The 20282-nt window shown below is 38.2% G+C and overlaps 1 protein-coding gene and 1 long non-coding RNA gene across 3 annotated transcripts in view; one reads left to right on the forward strand and one right to left on the reverse strand.

The window, feature by feature from the left end:
* Positions 1–20282, reverse strand: part of AK5 (adenylate kinase 5) — an 83167-nt gene that overhangs the window by 12030 nt on the left and 50855 nt on the right. Inside the window, exons 9-12 of the mRNA XM_086841386.1 lie at positions 12146–12188; positions 10958–11002; positions 2238–2401; positions 1125–1241 (exon numbers count right to left, since the gene is read on the reverse strand). Coding sequence (XP_086697512.1) covers positions 1125–1241; positions 2238–2401; positions 10958–11002; positions 12146–12188 — 369 coding nt within the window. The remainder of the gene's footprint in view (positions 1–1124; positions 1242–2237; positions 2402–10957; positions 11003–12145; positions 12189–20282) is intronic.
* LOC147651678 (uncharacterized) overlaps positions 2908–20282 on the forward strand; it is a 76040-nt gene continuing 58665 nt past the window's right edge. Inside the window, exon 1 of one of the 2 annotated variants that reach the window (XR_015273621.1) lies at positions 2908–3161. This is a non-coding gene — a long non-coding RNA (uncharacterized LOC147651678). The remainder of the gene's footprint in view (positions 3162–20282) is intronic. The other variant, XR_015273620.1, reaches the window with a different exon arrangement.

Below are 20282 nucleotides of genomic sequence, written 5' to 3' on the forward strand. Positions count from 1 at the left end.
CAGTCCAGGATCTTTTGCTGCTTTCAGGGAACTCCAAGAAGCTCTGCTTCAGCACTGGATGCATTAAGACTTATTTGCCTGGCAATACCTCAGTGCAGGACACTCCAGTCTCTAAATCCCACTTCATAACATAGACAAATGTCCACAGGACACAAACATGTATGCCTGCCAGAGAAACAGCATTCCTGAAATAGCTCCTCTTCAGCCACAAAATGAAAGAAATCTCCAGCATCTTTTTAATAGTCTACAACATTTTATTAAAGGGACTAATAAATCAACACTTCTGTGAATAGCTTCTATAGCAAATCCCATTGCTCATTATTTTGTCTGGCTTCTATGCCTAAATCTTGCTAGGCTTTTATGGTAATCAACTAAATAAAGCAACTAAAGGATCAGCGAGAAAACGGTATTCATTAAAGTTTTATTACCTTATAAACTTGCTTAGGACATTTTTGGAGTGTAATATGATGTAACATATACTAACTATTATCCCTAATTCACCATTTCTTTTCTCCTAAACTCTGGCAGATTCATTCATAGGCTTAGACAGAGTATTTTCTGCAGACTGAGAAATGTACGGCTGAGCCTTCTCACTGGGTCTTAGCACATACTGAGGAAATCGATAACTCTCAGAACTGCCATGCAGGCACTTGCAGAATGCTCTTTTTATGGCTGTGCCACCTGTTACTCATCACAAAAATTAAATCTGTGTTTGGCTGTTTCAAGTGGCAGCAAGCTTTAGCAGAGCTGGCTTACTGTTAATAAATATTAAGTGTGAAGATATGTACTTTTATGAACCTCCACCAGATAGTGCTTGATCAGATTTTCATGAGAAGTACAGCACTATCCACTAGAACCAGAAAACTGACACTAAAATGATGTTTTCCACTCAGTGTGAACTGTCCCTGGTTTACATATAAATTTAGGTAAAATCAGCCTTTCCTTCTCCTTGTATTCTAGAGTCTGTGTGGTAAGGGCAACAACCAGATTTGCTGTACTGATGGGATGCCAAAATTTCAGTGATCAGCAGCACAGCCATGCTGGATTGGCTTTTTACATGTCCTTGCTGCAGTCAGCTGAAGAGAGGGACCAAAGCAGGAACAGCATTACAATTGTATGGTCACCTTGCTCTCAAACTCTTCTGCATCTTTCAGGTCTTGGGGATACCCATCGATCAGGAATCCTTTTGTGTCCCCTAGCTTGGAAACCATGGCTTTCTTCAGTAGCTCTAGAACAATACCCTGTATAGGAAGAGAGGGAATAAGATGGTTAATTAATAAGAAAGATTGATACCTTTGTTTGTTGCACTGACTTTAGTCCTACACCCTTGAAAACACCCCTGTTTGGCTATAAGTAGGTCCTGTGAATGCAGGTGTTTTTCTTGTCCTGCAGGTAACAGGGTACTCTGCTTTTTATTCTCTCAGGACCTACACAAATCTAATGTAGCAATCCATCCAAGATTTCCCAAAGTGCCCTCCAGATAGCTCAGAATATTTCATAGTTTCAAAATGAATGTTAATACCTGTGAAACTCTAGAGTACCGCTGCAACATTTTCCAATCTGATTGCATTTTGCTATGTCACCGGTATAATTATATTACATGGAAAGTGACCCCATCTGACCAAACACACTGAAGAGCAAAGCAATCAAAATCAAGCCTGAGCACAGCTTTTAGTTTCCCCTGAGCAGCATTTCCCAGTATCTTTCATTAACAAACACATCCTCTGACCTAGCTGGAATTGCTGAAGACCCACTAAAAGTTGGGACCGTGGACCTGCCATGTGAAAGTCAGATCAAGCTAAGAACAACACCCTCCGCCTTCACAGTCTCCATTAAGCTGCAGTCCAGCTACTCTGGGATGTCAGCCAGCTCTGCAGGGAACTGCTGCAGGTACTGTAATTTAAAATAACTGCCAGAAGGACCAGCTCTGAATCTGAAATGTAACACTATAAAAAGGACATAAAGTTTCTGTTTCGTGTACTTACACTTATATTTTGCAATGCATCTGTCTCACTGTATTTCACATCTAATTTATTGCCTATGTGAAACATAAAGAAATACTGGAACTGAAAGGGGAAACAAGTGACATGGATTTGGCAATGAGGAAATGTTTCCCTGAGGTTACACATTAATTTTACTGTAATCATCAGCTCCAGTTCTATTTCCACTGTTTTAGACAATATACCTACCACTGCCTCTGTTTAACCATTAGAACCCCAAATAAAACCATCACTCACGCCAGGCACAGGTTCACCACATCCCACAATGTCTTTGATCAATTTACTTCTCTCTGATAATGATGATAACTCATTTTGGAGAAGATCACTAGTGGACAGGTGAGTAAATCCGTATTTCTTGGCTAACTGTTCACATTGGCTCCCTTTGCCAGAGCCAGGTCCACCTGTGCGAGGGAAAAAAACCCCTAGAATTAGAAAAGAACAAAAATCTTCCAATTCTCAAACTACAGCCACAAGGAAAACAGGAGGAAATTGATGACACTGACTATTTCGCAATTTTTTTTTTTTGTAGAGACACTACTGTAGAACAAGTCATACTTCCCTTCCAATACAACTACAGTGCTGATTCAAAAACTTGTTGAAGGAGTCACAACAGTGTGAAATCTCTCATAGAGGAGAACCTGTTGCTAAAACACCATTACCATGTTAAGGAAAAACATGAAACAGCCTGTGGAAAAGAGTACTTGACTCGGTACATGTTCAGTTTGACAGCTGCAACAAATAGTAAATAGCCAAGTAATGTTCACTGCACCACTGTGAGGGAAATAAAAACGAGCTCCCAGCTGCACCTGGCCCATCCTGAGCTCAGGAGCTGTGGGAGAGAGCGGAGGGGAAGGGTCCTAGCCCGGGGGAATGCCGTGGGTGTCCTCCATGCAGGAACGGCCCCTCCAGCCTCTCTCAGCCTCGGGCCTCCAGCGCAGAGCCCCGGGGCTCTGCCCGCTCCGCTCCGCACGGCCAGCGCTGCCTGGCCCAGCTCCTCCGCGGGGGCGGCGTGGAAAGCCAAAGGCCTCTCTCTGCAGGCTCCCGTCGAGGCTTCGCAGCCACCCCCGCCCGGCTGGAGAGAAGGACAGCCCGTGGAAGCTGCTGGAAGCCACTTGTCGGGTGTCCCACCGCGGTGACTCCAGCGCTGCTGGCACAGCTGAGGTGAGGCCCTGAGGCGCCATGTCGGTGCCAGGGCCGGGGGGCGGGAAAGCAAATTGCTGCTGTCAGTTTGTGGAGAAAATCTCCCTGCGTGTAGCAGCAATTTTACAGCCTTTGATGGATCTATTCAGAAGATCTACTGCAGCAGGAGGTAATTATAGCCTTGGAGGGAGACAATGCTCAAATTCTTTTCAGTAAAGCTTTTTCAGTAGGTGACCTGTGTTATTTATCAACTGTTGGGACTTGCAGGTAGGGCTACACAGCCCTGCTACGTGCATTTAAGGTGCTAGAAAATATATGTGGCTTTCCCGTTTCCTTATCTTTTCACAAACAAATATTGGAATAACATGTTCACAATAAAGCAAATTTAGCACCATCTCTGCCTCACTTGAACTTTCTTCTAACTGTTGCATTCAATGTAAGAAATAATTGCTTAGAGCATATAATTTTCAGAGACATTACAGTACTGTAGCTGAGACTAAAAATTGGGTCATAAAGGAGGAGCATCAAAGGAAGGGGTTTGTCTTCTGTGATCTGCAGTCTTTCACTTCAGCTTCACAAGGAGAATGACCAGGCTGTGGTGTGAGAATCTCACCTGTGCTACAGTTTTCTAGAACTACTTTTGTTGAGGGCTTATCTTCTGGCCAGTGTGGGTTGTGTGTTGTTTTTCTATTGCTATAATGCGAAGTACATCATTGTTTTGTAAAAACACTAGTTGAAAGAAAACAAGGAAAAAATAGGAGTGGCTATAAAGAAACAGATGTAGGAAAATTACAGGCAAATTACCAGTAATGAATCCCTTAAATATCTGAGTGGCAATTAATTGTATTTCTGGCCTGTTTTGGTTTTTTTTTTTTTATATCAGTAAGTTTGTTTACACATTTTGTCTTCTGGCCTTGAATATGCTAACAGTGCAGTAATTTAATCCTATTTATTTAGTGTATATATACAGTATTAAAACCCCCCAGCTATAAAGACTATTGTATTCGTTTAGTTATATAACTGTTTCTCTTCTGAATGCAGAACCCAATGAGAAGTTTCATAATTTCTCTTCATATACAAAATAAACCAGATCTCTTTTCAGTAATAACAATACAAGGACATTTTTGGTTTTTTAGCAGGTAAATATTCAGAAGATTTGATGTGCTTCTAATACCTTTGTGTGTTAGTATTTTAAAAGAGAACACTGTCAGAATGGCACAATATGCAGGGCATACACCATAATGAGTGTGCCTCCAAAACATTAATTAAAATGACCGTTTTTAATAGAAGAGGTCAAACAAAGCAGAGATTAATATGTTGAGCTTTTTAAAGAGTAAAAAACATACTTGAGTAAATTATGTGCTAAAACTGGTAGTTTTTATGGCCACTGGTATTAATTTAGATTCATCTGATGAGTAGCGAAGCATCCTACTGCTTGACAAATGCATACAGCCCACTTTATCAAGTCTTGTGCTTTCTTATTCATGAATGAGACCACAGTTCTTGCTTGGCATGATCTGAGAAGAGACTGAATTCCCCAGGAATTCTGCATTGAGGGCTGAGCACAACTTGGCCTTTGCACCAATATTAATTTACGTGTCTGAAATTAAAGTATTATCTTGTCTCCCTCTGAAGCTCCTTAATGTGACTGAAAAAGAGCTATTCAGGTGGGAAAGGGTATGAAAGTGCATTTTCTTATTAATTAGGTGTTTCCTTTGCTCAGAGTATATACTTAAAAGACTGCTACATAAGCAGCTTTAACAGCAAATTAATCCTTCAGCCATGAAGCTCACAATCACTTTGTAGTGTTACAAAAAAATTGTACCTGTTCTTCTATTGGATATTTTTCTTAAGCCTATTCATTTTTCTAAAGCAAAAAATTACATTAAGAAAGTTTATCTGAAATAACAGCTGCATGTGAAACATGATAAAGGCTAGCAGAAAGATTTTTTCAGTTAAGACTTCACTGCAACTTGTTACGCTGTTTTTCATATGGAAAATACTTCGGGCATTGAAAAAGGTAATCAAGCTTTCCCAATGGCTCAGTTGTTAGTAGAAAAATATATTCCCACTTTTATTGTGAAGGTGTAAGATTCTTTGTGAATACTGTCATTTTTTCTGTATGCTGTCATCTTGTATTCTGCCTACGTATACTTTGGAAAAAAAAAAAAAAGTGTTGGTTCATGGTAACTTGTTATTCAGATTAATCATGTTGTCTTCCAATTTCTATATATGACATGAAGAGAGATAGCTAAAGCCTAGAAAACAGCCAGAGGAATTATGATTATGATGTCACCTGTAGGACAATACTGGAACTGTTCTGGTAGAACAATACCTATAAAACTACCAGAACTTCTTCAATATTAACATGCTTTTGTATTTCCCTAGTATTGCTCAGTGCAGTACACATTGCTTTAAAGCTTATTTCGTCATTCAATAAAAATAAAAAAAATTGCAGGTGAAGAAATTAAGAACATTGTATTAATCAGTGAGGTTATTCTTGGAAACAGAACTCTCTGAGTATCCCTTTGTGCTTTTTGATACAAATAGTAAGCAAGAATGTGGAACCAGAGTACTAACACAGAAATTAAATGCAGTTCTCTATTGCTTTTCTGCAGACAAGGCCAGATTAAAAGGTCTATGCAATCCCTTCGAGCAGTATTTCCTTCCATTATGTTGATTCATTGGCTTGTGAGAGGGGATCTTCTGGTAAATAACTTTCTGGCAGCACTGCTGACTTAGGTGGTTACTTTTCCCCATTCAATTATTGACTGCAGAAATGCTTCACAGAGAGTCCTTCAAGGGGAGAAAAAGACTTGTCTCAGTGAGTGGGGTAATGACCAATTGCCCAAGCAGCACTTCTGGGTGTTCAACTGCAGTCAGCCCTCGATCACTCAAAGGTCTCAGCTCTCCTGCCTGAATCTCCCCCAGATGGAGAAGGCCGAGGAGCCTGGGTTTGTGTCTCAAATGTACCACTCTGACCTACAGCACATCACCAGCAGATGAAGTAAGGATGACAGAGCGAGCTGGGACTGCTGCTGTGAGTGAGCAGGGCCAGGAATAAGCAATATGAGCAGTGCATGGACCAGCTTTGCTATCAGAAATACTGGTAGAGCGAAAGTGTCATGTAGACAGACTGAGATGCCTCTATTTTAAATCCTACAACTTTATCATATACCAAAATATCATGAGCATTTATATAAAATGCCAGCAGTAAGATTTACAAGACAGTCCCACCATTTATTTTAAAATGTTTCAATTTCAAGACCTTGTTATCATAATGAGTATCATCCCTGTATCAGGGAGAAGTGCCTGCAGGGGAAACCTAGCTGCACAAGGGAGCCTCAGAAGTCTGAATTGAAACCAAAATAGCCTCAGTCAATCTATCCCTAAATTCAAGCAAAAAAATTCTGGAGGACTTCATCAGTTTCACAATTATATCAATGCTACTTGGATTATATAGACAAGTAAAAATAAGCCTTAACTTCAGAATATGGCATTTGAAGGCTTTTCAATAGCATCTCATCTGTTGTTCACAATTTATTTTAATCTAAGTGAAACCATACAGAAATTGTTCTATTATTTAACAACAACAAGCCCTCAACACTTTGTATTTCTTTTTTTCTGAGAAATTCTTTTTATTAGAAAACAATGTGTTGTATGTTTTGGCAGAGTGATGCAATAGCCTGGGATGTCATTGAGTTTTCATCCTTCTTAAAAATAATGTGAAGTTTATTTCATGGGAAGTCAGGGAAATCAGCCTTCCACAGCATCTACAGTTAGCTTGGACTGTCTGGGGGTTTAATTATCAGTACTGCTCATTCTGTGCTTCTCTATGATTCCAGAAGGAGCTGCAATACAGGTATTGTAGCATAATTTAGGTTGGAAGGGATCACATCTGGTTAAACTTTATACTCAAATCAGGCCTAAATTAATGATAAATTGAATTTGGTTATGCCATTCAAGGTCTGACATACCTGGGACAAATAAAGACTTTGAACTTTGTGATATATTTACTTACTGAACTTTGGTGTGTGTGCACGAAGCTCCTGTCTGCAGCTGATAATGTCTACTTCTAGGTGTAAATGGTGAGAATATCTTCAGTGTCAGCTGAAAAGCTGGTCTTTCTCACATTGAGCTTTAGCAATTACCAGGTTTAGATCATCAGCAAGAATATAACAAAGATTCTGTACAGGCAAGTGGTTACATTAGCTAAGCTTTAAACACCTCATTTACAAGTCAGCAGGGAGTTTGTCTCTGATCCAAAGTGCAGAAAGATTCCTGAAACCTCCTTTCCTGAAACATTTGCTTACAGCCTCAACCGAATCCAAATGTTTTCTGAAGCTTCTGCAGAGGCCAGGGAAGGGTAATGCTCCCAGAAAGTTACTTTCTGGATGCAATATGGAATATTGCAGTAGTTAAGAATTAGAAGATCATTCATCACTCATTGTGGTTAAAATTGATGATGTAGGGTTTTTTATTTGGTTTTTTTTTGTCTTTTAATGACTGGCAATAATTACTTTAGTTTTGAGTATTTATTAGAGTATCATCCAGTTTTATCTTTGTGCCTCTTTATACTATTTTTTTCCTCTTGAATTTTACTTTACTAGCCAAATTTATCTTTGTTTTGCCTCTTATTATCCTGCTGTTATCTCCTGTATTTTTTACTTGCTGATACTCTTTCTCTGCTTTACAATATGAATAGAACATTGACATTGTTGCTTAATTAACTTGACTGTTATTCCAATTAATTCCTACATTAGGTTTATTGTAAACTCTTGCTAATTAGATTATTTCTTTTTCTTTCCCTTTTTTTGAAAATTTTCAAGAGTAATTAGTGGGGGAGGGAACTGCTTGTTTATTTCACTTGGTCATAAACAGTATATCTGTTGTTACCTGTTGTCAGGTATGGCAGGTGGTGCATTTATTTTGATTTGTTTGTGAACTTCTTCAAATATACATCTTTAAAATTCTACCTTTAAAACACCTCTATAAGCATCTTATTATTTCCTCATGAAATAATACACATCTATGTACTGAGTATGACACCTGAGCACAACACGGTTTTTCCCATTCCAGTATCCTACAGCAGCCTGCTCTAACCCAGCTTTTCTGCTCTCTCTAGTCGAGGTATCATGGGCTGAACATCTCTAGCAGTGCTCACTGCAACAGAGTCCCTAACCACTGACATCTGGGGCTTTTTTTCCTTTTCAGTTTTGAGAAGGAAAAATTCCTTTTCAAAATCCCCAACAGTTTTGTTCTGCTCCTGTGAGATTTCTTCATATTTTTCTTTCGCTCTTGTACCATTCACAGTGATCAGATTTCAGCTCTTGACTGACGTGTGGGGTAACTTCCTGCCTGCACAAATGTGTGCATTTGGGTAGTGTGTACAATGCTGAAGCTGGAGTGCCTGTGGATCAGCAGGTGATCCGTGCAGATTCACCTGCCTGAAGAGGACACAAGGCAAAAGAGCTTGTGGCCACTCCAGCTTAGCTGCTGCAAGAAATCTGTCTCTGGCAAATGCCATTTGCCGTCACTGCCGAAGTGGAATAAGGTGAAGATTTTGCCAACAAATGAGTAACCATGGGGGTCTTGTGTTGTTCAAAAAAACCCAACAAACCCACAAAAAAACTCTCACTCTTCTTACAAGACTTTAAGAAAGTTTTTCAGAATCAGGGGGTGGAGATGGAGGCATTTTGGGGAAAAGTATAAATTACTCTAGATAATTTTTTTGAAAATTAACCCATGTTTGGACTTAGTAAAACTTTTCATGATAACCTTTTTAATAAAGAAAACTGAGTTGTGATTAAGGCACAATTTATCTCTGCTCCCAGGAAGCATTTACTAGAAAATCTGTGCAGGAATAACTAGGAAAAAGGTTTGGCTTCAATTTTAAGCTGCAAGATGGCTACTAGATTTCCTGTAAAAATTATAAATGAAAATTTAAAATCACTCTTTATAAAATAAAAAGATTCTCAGAGGCAGATGAAAAATATGCTTTGCAATGGACATTTTCAGAGGCCAAATTCCTTAAGTGTGTTCTCCTTTTTTTTCCTTACAAATCTACTTGTACAAACCCAAATGTTTTGGTTCTTTTTTTTTTTAATAGGTTATGCAAGACAGAGAGAATTAAAATTTTGCACTATAGTGAACAGCAGGAAGGTGTACTTCAGTAAGCATAGATTACAGTTTGCTTAAAGACTGAAAATCAGGTGTTATACAGCCTTCCATAAACAAAAGTGAACTCTTTAGTAACCTCATTTTACTTTTTCAAACACGTAACAGTTGAGTTGCAATAAATTGAGTCAACTTGTATTTGGCGTAAGAGAGTGTGAGATAATACTGCAACATGAGAACACTGTTTTATAGAATCTTTTAGGTTGCTAGGAACGTCTTGGAATCATTTAGTCAAACAACTATGGTACACCAGGATCAGCTACAGCAAGTTGATCTGAACTCTGGTTCAGATGGATTCAGATTGGATTTTGAACATCTCTAAGGATGGAGACTCTACAGTTTCTGGGCAATTTGTTCCAGTGTTTGACTACTCTCATAGTAAAAAAGTGATTTTCATGTTCAGGTGAAATGTAATGCATTTTAAGTTGTCTCAATTTTCTCTTGTCCTGTCACTGGGCACTACTGAGAAGATTCAGGTTCCCTCGTCTTGATTCCCTCCCATCGGGTAATTATTTATACTTAATGTTAAAATCATCTGGAGCCTTCTCTTCTCCAGGCTGAATAGTCTCAGGTCTCTCACCCTCCCCTCAAATGAAGGATGCTTCTATTCTTCAAACATCTTTGTGGTCCTGCACCACACTCCAGTAAATCATTAACTTTCTTTTACTGGGAGCCCAGACTGGGCACAGTATTCCAGGTGCATCCACGGCAGTGCTGAATAGGGAGTGAGGATCATCTCCCTCAACCTGCAGATATTGATATATGTGTTGATGCTTCCTGAATTCTGAATGAAACTTCCATTCACTTTTTAATTGATTTTGTTTTATGTAAAATCCCCCATGTTCTGACGTCTATCCTTAGATCCTTGGAAATGTGTGTTCCTGCTCTGGATTGTAAAGCAGTTCTAAAAACTGCTCAATACAAAAGCAATTATTCTTTCCAAGTAATTAGTATCAAGCTTTAAGATCAATCTTCTGGTTATAATTTGTTTTAAAAGACTGCTTTATGCTAAATATATGCTTTAAAAGACTAAGTTTATGCTAATTATATTACTCACATTCATGTGATAAAGGGAATTAACATGGTGCTTTTACTCTGTGGATTTCCAAAAGTGATATAAAGTCAACCCTGAACTTGCAAAGCTTCAGTGCTAAGGAGCATGCCAGGTGAGCAGCCTGCTGGCTTTTAGCACAATGCTGAACATGTGCAGAACCAAAACCTTTATTTAACAGAAGTTGCCTCACAAATAAGGAAGGGAAGAGACCTGATATTTTTTCAGCCAGATCTTAAACTTCTGAGTTATAATGCAATTCAGTAAAATTGTAATTAATGCTGGTGAGCAGCTTTGGTGTGGGAAGTCACACAACTCAACTGTAACTGCAAAAGAACTATGTTTACTTTGAACATATTCACAATCAAACGAGCTGCCTGCTCTGAGCTTTACACAAATATTGATAGTATGGTTAGACACAAGTTAACTACATGTTATTAAATCCTAACTCCCTTTCAGAAGATTAAACTGATGTCGTAGAAGAAATATTCTCAGCCAATCTATTTCACTAAATAAATAAATCACATAATCAAAGCTAAATAACATGGGAATATTCAAATGTAGCAGTTAAATTAGGAATCCTACTTACCGACAACAAAAATGATGTTTGATTTCCTTAGATCTTCTGAAAAGTCTAAAATGAAAATAAAAATTCTTTAGTGGCAAGAGCTACTAATTTTAATGTCAGCTACTTACCACACCAAATTGTATAACACTCATGCAAGGGGGTCTGATTTTACTAGTTTTACTTTCTGCTATTAAAAATATATATATATATATATATACTTTCTCCATTCCAAAATGAGCTATTATCAGCAAGCCTTATTAATCTCTCAGTTTCATAGTTGTCATTGCAGATATGATAAAGACATTTTACCTGATAATAGACCTTGCAATACACATCAGTTCTTTAAAAAAAGAAAGAGGAAAAAAAGAAAGAAGCAGCTTCATCTTGATGTAATAATGTGATGCAATGCTTCCTCAGCCACTGTGGTTTCTACTGAGTATATTGTTACACTGTAATTGCTGTAGAATCTTGTTCATCTCCCATTTAAATCATATGCTCTCTGAAATGTAGTTCTAAATTCCTCTGAGCCTCAAATTCAGCCAAATAATAATAATCTTAGCTGAAATCCAGGCAATGCATACACTCACCAAAACTATGGTATGTATTACAGCTTTGCCTTTAACTCATAGTGTATCTTTTGAAATAGCAATTCCTTCTGAGTCCATCAGTCATTGCACTGATTATACCAGTACAGAAGGTCATCTTTCACCATGTGAGCCTGCTGAAATTTTATTATATCTTTGAGTTAATCACTTACAAGATACAAATGTGATTGTGTTAATCATATACAGGACACCTCATACAATTTTGGGGTTTATTTTGTGGTGTGTATGTCTCTTATTACAAAACATCATTAGTCATGAAAAGTTTTGCTTTATCCTTTCATTCCTCTTAGACTCTTAGCACCTCGTACTTTCCAGGGAGACTTTCATAACTGCCAATTTCTGAAAACATCTCTATGATGTTCAATGATGATTAACAGTATTATTTTCTAATAAATGTGGATCCATTGGCCAAAAGAGTATAGAAACATCTTTAACAAACTTTAATTTTCATTCAAAGAGAATTCACATGATAAAAATCCCTTGAAGCATAAAGTTCACAATATAAATAACCTGAATTCACTTTACTTTCTAAGTAACTATTTAAATAACAGGAAATCAAAGGTTTCAAAATTAAATGGCAATTGACACTGGAAAAGAAACTCACCTCCTGTGCTCTCATAACCAGAAAAACTTGACTGATCCTCCTCCTGTTAATTAAGCAATTGACAAATTGAAATGGATAGTCTGCATAGTTTGCATTTCTTCTTATATCTGCTTATCTGTATATTTTAATATATTATCTTTCTAAGCTCTCAGTTTGAATCTGTGTTGAGATGTGGTTTACAGTGCCACAGAAATGCTGTTAGTGTGGTTTTGGTTGCTAGAACACGAGCACAGAGAACCCAAGACATCTTGAGATGATTCACTATCCCATAAAATGAGTGGAGTTCCTCAGGGTTGAGAGTGGGGGCTGGTGTTGTTTAACCTCTTCGTTGGTGACATGGACAGTGGGACCAAGTGCACCCTCAGCAAGTTTGCCTATGACACCAAGCTGTGCTCGAGGGTAGGGCTGCCATCCAGAGGGACCTGGGCATGCTTGAGAGGTGGGGCTGTGTGATCCTGACAAAGTTCAGGGCCAAGTACGAGGTACTGCTGTGTCAGAGCGGTCCCAAGCACAGTTACAGCCTGGAGAATGGATCCAGTGCAGTCCTGGGGAAAAGGACTTGGGGTTATTTGTGGGTCATGATCCACCAGTGTGCATTTGCAGCCCAGAGAGCCAGCTGTGGCCAGGGCTGCACCAAAGGCAGCGTGGGCAGCAGGCTGAGGGAGCGGATTCTACCTCTCTGCCCTGCCCTCGTGAGACCCCACCTGGAGCCCCAGCATAAGGAGTGAGTGCAGAGGAGTTCACAAAGGTGTTCAGAGGGCCAGAACACTTCTCCTGGGAACACGGGCTGAGAGCTGGGGTTGTTCAGCCCAGAGAACCTTACAGCAGCCTCCCAGACCTGAAAGGGGCCTGCAAGAGAGCTGGAGAGGGACTGTTTCCAAGGACATAGAGTGATAAGGGGGAATGGCTTTAAACTTGAGGCATTAGATCTTGGTAAGAAATTCTTCACTATGAGAATAGAGAGGCACTGGAACGTGTTTCCCAGAGAAGTTACAGATGACTCATCCCTGGAAGTGTTGAAGGCCAGGCTGGATGGGGCTTTGAGCAACCTGGTCTAGTGGAACATATCCCTGTCTGCTGGGAGTTTGGAGCAAAATGATCTTTAAGGTCCCTTCCAACCCAGACCATTCTCTGCTATAATATTGGTTTTGTGAGGAGTAACTCTTCAGTGTCCAAATGCCCAGTTTCCACATGAATGATATATAAGCAACCAATGTGTTGAATTTCTTCCAAAGTAACTATGGTATGATCAGCTGTTAATAGTGAGAGAGCAATATTGGAGAAAACTTCTAAAAGTGAACTGTAATATAAAGATGGTATTAGTCTTTGATCTCAAACAACTTAAATGTGTTTACCTTCTGAATGCAACACAAGCTACAAGTTGTTATAAAGGCTGTTGAGCTACGAGGAGGGACTACACCAGGGAAATGGGGGATGTGGCATGTTCTTTCTCCTGAGATTTAGCCACTTAAAATTATTTTGTCACTTATTGTATATTACAGTCAATGAAAAATTACAAATACTGGTTAGCAACACTGTCAGAATGGGAATTCTTTATTCTGATAAGTGACAATTACATATAGGCTGGACATAGTCTAGGTTATGAGGTGTCAGTATACTCACACCAACAATGCTTTAGCCTGGTCTGTAAAATATCAATAATAGCATTGACAGTAACGCATCCTCATGTGACAGTATTACATCATCAGCATGAAACATGTTACATGAGTCATCTCAGTAACATATGGCTATCAAACCATAGCTTCTGACAGCACAGCTCTCAGAAATAGCCACCTTTAAATGTGTAGAGCTGCAGGAATAGATGGAGTGACATGAACTGCAAGGTGACTGGAATGGGTAAACTGCTGCCCACTGTAATTTGCAGGGTTCATGCACTACCCTCGCAGGTTTCTCCTTGTGTTCCCATCATCACTGAAACTGAAGTACTCTTCATTAGGCTGAAGTACCATTACATTGGTTACAAAAATTATTTTCATTTTTTGATTCACAATAATTCTCAGCCTATTACACTGCAGCAGAAGAATTGCCATCTTAAAAAAAAGAAAGCTGTCATTTTCAAATGAGAGATTAATCTCTTTCCTACATTTTAAGTGATAGTATTAACCCTACATCCTTTATTTTTGGATGTAATAATACAGTAAAATATTTGACCCTGCAAAGGATATATTGCATACAAAAGGCTTCATTTTAGATTCTACTTCTTATAATGCCTTTGAAAGTTTTTAGATCAAAATCATTTTAGGCACTACATTTAGAGTAAAATTCCTTTAAAAATCAGGATCAGAATTCCAGGTTTACAGTCAAATTAAAGAATTGGAAGCAGCATTACTTCTCTCAAGTTTTGCTTTTCCCCTATGATTGCAGACTGAAACTGCCTCCAACCAGTTTTTGTGCTGGTCTGGGTGAGGAGCTAGATGTGCTGCTTGGTTTGAGGTTCCTTGCAAAGCGTGACAGTCTGACACCCTGTTTAATGCACTCCCCTCGTGTTTGCAGTTGACAATACCAATTTCTGACTGAGTCTTTCGAGCAAGTAGGTCTCTAAACTGTGGATGTCTTGACCTGTATCATGCTGAAAACACTGCTCTGCCTGTTACCAGAGTGCTTTGGAAAACAACTGTGGGATTTAGCAAGTGATCACATAAAGCAAAGTCCCTCCAGTTAGACAGCAAATGGTATTTGTCACCACATTGCCATCAGCAATACAGTGATTTAGCAGCAGTCTCTGTATTCTCACCATAGTTGTTTCCATGTACTTGAAAGCAAAGTGAGGAAGATTACATCTTATAATGAGCTCCAAAGAAAGATGGGTAGTCAAATGCCTTTACAGTGAAGTTGCATCTCCAAATATTATCCAAATATCCATAGCAGAGCATAGCTGTCTGTGTAACTACTTAAACAATATCAACAGTACATTAAAATAATTGCTAAATAGAGAAATTTGCTACCTATAAAGAATTGCTTATTTGACATTTGTCTTTAGAGCTGGAAAACCCAGGCTTTTGACTGCCATTTTACTTGTCATTTATGTTGTAATTAGTAAATACCTGACTGATAGTAGATACTTCATTGGTTAATGAGTTTTCAGTTACTGTCATTGCTAGGTTGTAAGGTAAGTCCACAGAATCATAGAATCATTTGGGTTGGAAGATCATCTAGTTCCAACTCACCTAATTTCTATAATAGCAAACTATGACAGAAAGTCTCAGCAAATAATAATGGAATGATACATAATTATTCAGAAGTTTCAATTTTGCTGCTAATGAATCAGTACTCTTAAGGCATATCAATAAAATAGATTTAATTTTCTTAGCTAACGAAGGGGCATTTTCTTCATTAGGACTTAGTGTCAGCTGTTGTGAATGTCAGTTACTTGATGAAATGAGAAAACTTTCCTATTACCCATTAATAACTTCTGCTCCAGTCCTGGTGTGTTTTAGTTGGGGTTTTGGTTTTTTTTTGTTTTATATCGAAAAGATTTCTCCCTTATCACCTCATTGTTGTTTGAATGCTTCTAGAAAATAGTAGTGAAAAGTGGCTGATATATTTTATTCAGATTTCTAACAGATATAACAGGAGTTTCTCCTCCATATTTACCAAAGATGATAAATTATCACAGATAAAGGAGAAAAGAGGCAGTAGGATGAGACTGAATTTAAAATATAGTATAACTGCTGCTTAAAATCATGCTCAATTTTCAACTTTGAATTTGAGAATGTAAATACTCCAAGGAATGTTTCAGACACAAATTATTTAAACAAATAAAAATTACATGTTTCTTTGCTGGTTTTATGAAAGGGCAGTGCTCCCTGGGAATGGATTTTATGAGCCATACTATTAAATTTGATTTATACTTCAAATCAATTTTTGAGCCTGAGTTGCTTTCTGCAAGCTGAGTGTTAAAGTATGCCTCTGGAAAGCAGAGGTGGCTGTGCTCTGACCTTCTCTTCCCCAGAACTAATAAATAAGCTAAGACACACCAGGAATACCTTCACACTTCAAGGCTTTTTTTTTTCCACTGAAAGACAAATTTTCTTCTTCATACTGCTCAGCAGAGTGGAGTTATTTGTGTAAAAAAGGACTAATAGAAGTTAAGATGAGGACAGAGTGCTAATGTTTTTGAGGTGATTTTTGTTTGTTCAGAATGCATACAGCTGCAAAAACATCAGTGTTCATAATAGCAGCAAAATTCTGACAGAGGAGATCATTGTGATTCCCTTTTAATTCTGGGTTTCTAGCAAAGACAAAACTGCCATTATCTCTTGTGAGGACAGACTGAGGTAGCTGGACATGTTCAGTCTTGAGAAGAGACCTAATCAATATCTGTCAGTATCTGAAGGGAGGTGTCAGAGGATGGACCAGGCTCTGCTCAGTGGTGCCGAGCAATGGGACAAGAGGCAACAGGCAGACACTGATGTGCAGAAGGTACACCTGAACAGGAGGCAGAACCTGACTGTGCAGGTGACCAAGCACTGGCACAGATTGCCCAGTGAGGTGTCGGAGTCTCCCTCACTGGAGATTTTCAAGAACCATCAAATGTGATCCTGTACTGTGGGCTGTGGGATGACCGTGCTTGAGTAGGGAGGTTGGACCAGATGACCCACTGCAGTCCCTCTTCCCACCTTCCCCATTGTGTGATTCTGTGATTATTCTTATCAAACAAAACTTATTATCACTTCTAGAAAGAATAATAAAAATAATTATACCTATTAGTTAGAGATTAACCCATGTTTAACACTTGCAAGCCAAGACCAAATTATCTAGCTTTTAAATTTGGTTGGGGCATTTTTTCAGATTTTGCATTTGTGTTCTTCAAGAGCATAAAGAAGAATATCTGTAGGTAGTTTAGGAAAAAGCCACAATCTGTGTGCTATAGTTTTTGGGGGTTGGTTTTTGTTAACTTCTGTATGTTTTTATAATGACAAAAATACATATGACTACCAAGCATGAAAATGAAAGCAAAATCTATTTAGTTCCTTTTTGATTTCCAGACACTGGGAAAAATTGCAAAGAAATTATCTCTTAAGGGAACAAGATATGGAACCGGAACACCCCTCCCAGGAGACTAGCAGCAGTTTGCATCATCACAGCCCTGTAAGAGTGTTCTGGTAAACCAAATACCTCATTTGCAATTTTAATATTAATTTGATTTAAAACGCTGAACTGGAGGGGTCAGCATTATATGTAACTTGAAGAAGAACTGGAGCTTGATTTTTAAATATATTTGTGTTTTAAAGGCATTAGAGACATTCAATAACTATATTAGCTATACATAATTTCTATCTATCACTGACTTGAAAATAATTCTATCACATATAGTATTCAGTTAGTTTTCAGTTAGGTCTGTGTTTATAGAAAGCTTCCAGTACCTACAAAATTCTTTCTGGAAGTCATCACTATTTTTTCTTTAGTACTATTTTTTTTTTTTGTAAATCACCACCACTCCTTAAGTGATTCTTCTCTATGTGGAGTATTTATGTTGGTTTTTTTTAAATTTGTTTTTTCTTAACATCAAGCCACTGCAGCAGAGAAGTGTAGCAGGAGACCTCCCTGTGTACTTGAACTGCTAACTCAGTGCTGCTCAGCTCCTATTTTAGACAGCTGATAACAGTCCTAATGAATGGATCCCTTACATCAGACACCTCAGCACGATATTCAGCACCTCTCTGCCCTGAGAGCTGCCTTCTGAGAGCTGAAATTCAGTGGTTTGGGTTTTTTTTTTATTGTATGTGCATTTTGTGGTTTTTTGGGGCTTCTTAAACTTCAGATAAGAAAGGCTTTTCTGCAGGCCTGTCTCAACTAGGTTTTCAAAAAGAAAAAGATCTTGGCACAGAGGAGGACAGGAATAGAGTGTTGCAAAAAAACCCCAAACCCAGCGTGTGACCTCAGATCCTATGATTTGCTGCTATTCAGATAAAAATTGACAGTTGTACTTGCATTTTGCCTTTCAAGGACCTTCTCTGCTTAACATTTGACAAGCATATTCAAGGTTTACTAAAACATCTATTTATCTATTATTAAGTAGTTTTATAACTTCCAACTTCTGCAGTATTTATAAAGGACTTCTGTGTTAAGAAGGAATTGAGCTATCTGAAGAAACAGTCAACTGATTCGAGGTGCACTGCTGTGAAGGAGTTCTAAAACTAGGCCACTTTTCACTCTTTATGACTGGTATTTAAGCTCAAAATGACTAACATTGACTGCACAATCCTGGGATACATAAGGAGTAAAAAAAAACCAAATAGGAAACATATGGCTTTCTGAAAATACATAGGGGATTTTTTTTCTATTTTTCAGTGTACCCAGAGAAGCCAATGTTCTGCTTCAATACAAATAAGTGATTTTAAGAGCAGTTTTGTATCCCATAGAGTAAACCAGCATATTTGTAATCACTGCAGTTTTATATGTGTATCTAAAAATATAGAGGATGTACTTTGACCATGATTAAGAAATATAAAAGAAATAACTAGGCACTTCCTTCAGCAGTGTTTTAAATATAGGAATTATTACTACAAATGTTTTCAAGAAAGAGTTTTGGTAGCTGTCTTTAGGGATGCTGGGCTATGTGAACAGCACTAACCAATCCACAGCCCTGAGTAAGCCCTCTAAATCTAGGAAGCAGAGTTAAAATACACCTGTACATTACTTCATCAACTTTTGATAGAATAGGAAAAGTTTGCTGCGGATTCTGTTTGTATCAGCTGTGTGGGATACCTGATATTCCCCAAGAATTATGCAAGTTCTCTGGACTGTAAAGGTAGAACTCATAAATTTAACTATGAAGTTATATTTTGTTCATGAAGGGATAAGGCCTCAGTTTGCCAGCGGAGGGGCAAGCTAGTGTGAGGAAAGAAGGTACAGTATCCTATTGTTACTGCCTACAGAAATGATGGTGAGATACTTTGAATTGTAATGCTTTTACTACAGACACTTCCACAAGCCATAGAGAAAGACTTCATAATTTACTGCAAAATTATTCAGTGAGGCATAAATGCAGCACCTCTTGGAGAATAATGTTGTCACTGCGGTTTAAATCTCCAGTAACTCACTTGAGCTCACTATCATTTTAACTGAATCCTTATGCCCTGTACTGCCCGCCAGAGCTGCAGGCAGTAACTTCGAGTTCAAAATTAGGAAACAATTGGAATGCAAAGACTTCAACTAACCATGGCAGTTTAGTCTCCCCTAATATATGTATCACCAGAAAGTAAGTTCAAATAACATCTGTGAAAGATGGTATTTCACAGAAAAAAGTGCAGGTTGACTCTTGGGTTATTTTTTTTCCCATTTTGCCATGGTTTGCATGAGGGAAAATAAAGCAGGAGACTTTCTCACACATGCCTTTATTACAGTGTACAATGGTGATTTTGAAAGAGGAAAAAAACTCTTTACATTTACAAAATTATTTCTAAGCACCAAAATACACATGGTTTGAGCTTATTCAGGAAACATTTTGTAAGGCAAACTGTAGTACTTTGTTTCTAGAACTGTTTGGTTTTTTTAAAGCATTTAATAGGATAGTTTCCATGGCAACGTGAACTGAACAGATTGTTCACTGACTTCAGTACATTTCTATTAAACATCTTTTCTCTGTAGTTAGTCCTGCCTTTCCAGGTCTTTCATGTCTTTGGTTGCTTATTCATTTTGCCTTTTTACAGATATCCTTAAACTAGATTGGACTCCACCTTTAACAAAAACAAGTGTTGAGAGAACAGTTTCAAAACCGTTCTCTGAGTATCCTCTCATTTTCCTTTCTATCCCATATTCCTGATTTAATCAGTTTCCCTGTATAAGCAGAATCTGTAATTCAAATTGATATCACTGTCTATCAGCAAAAGAGAAATGGACACTGCAGAAATGTTCAGCATTAAAAGCCCAAATGGCTTCTGGATACTCTTGGTCATTTTACTAAGGCCTTTAATATTTAACGCTGCACAGCATATATGACTAAAACTGCTGTTACTGTTACTGTAGGTCTTTGATACATTTGGAGGGGAGCAAAAAAACCCAAAAACAATCTCTTCTTTGCATATACTATTGCCTTTATCTTACTGCATCAGTAAATGCAGTATGACACTGCAAGGGCATGAAAATCTCTCAATGATGAACTGGTAACTCC

This window comes from Cyanistes caeruleus, chromosome 9 (genome assembly GCF_971803275.1).
Source record: "Cyanistes caeruleus chromosome 9, bCyaCae1.hap1.1, whole genome shotgun sequence".
Lineage (NCBI taxonomy): Eukaryota > Metazoa > Chordata > Aves > Passeriformes > Paridae > Cyanistes > Cyanistes caeruleus.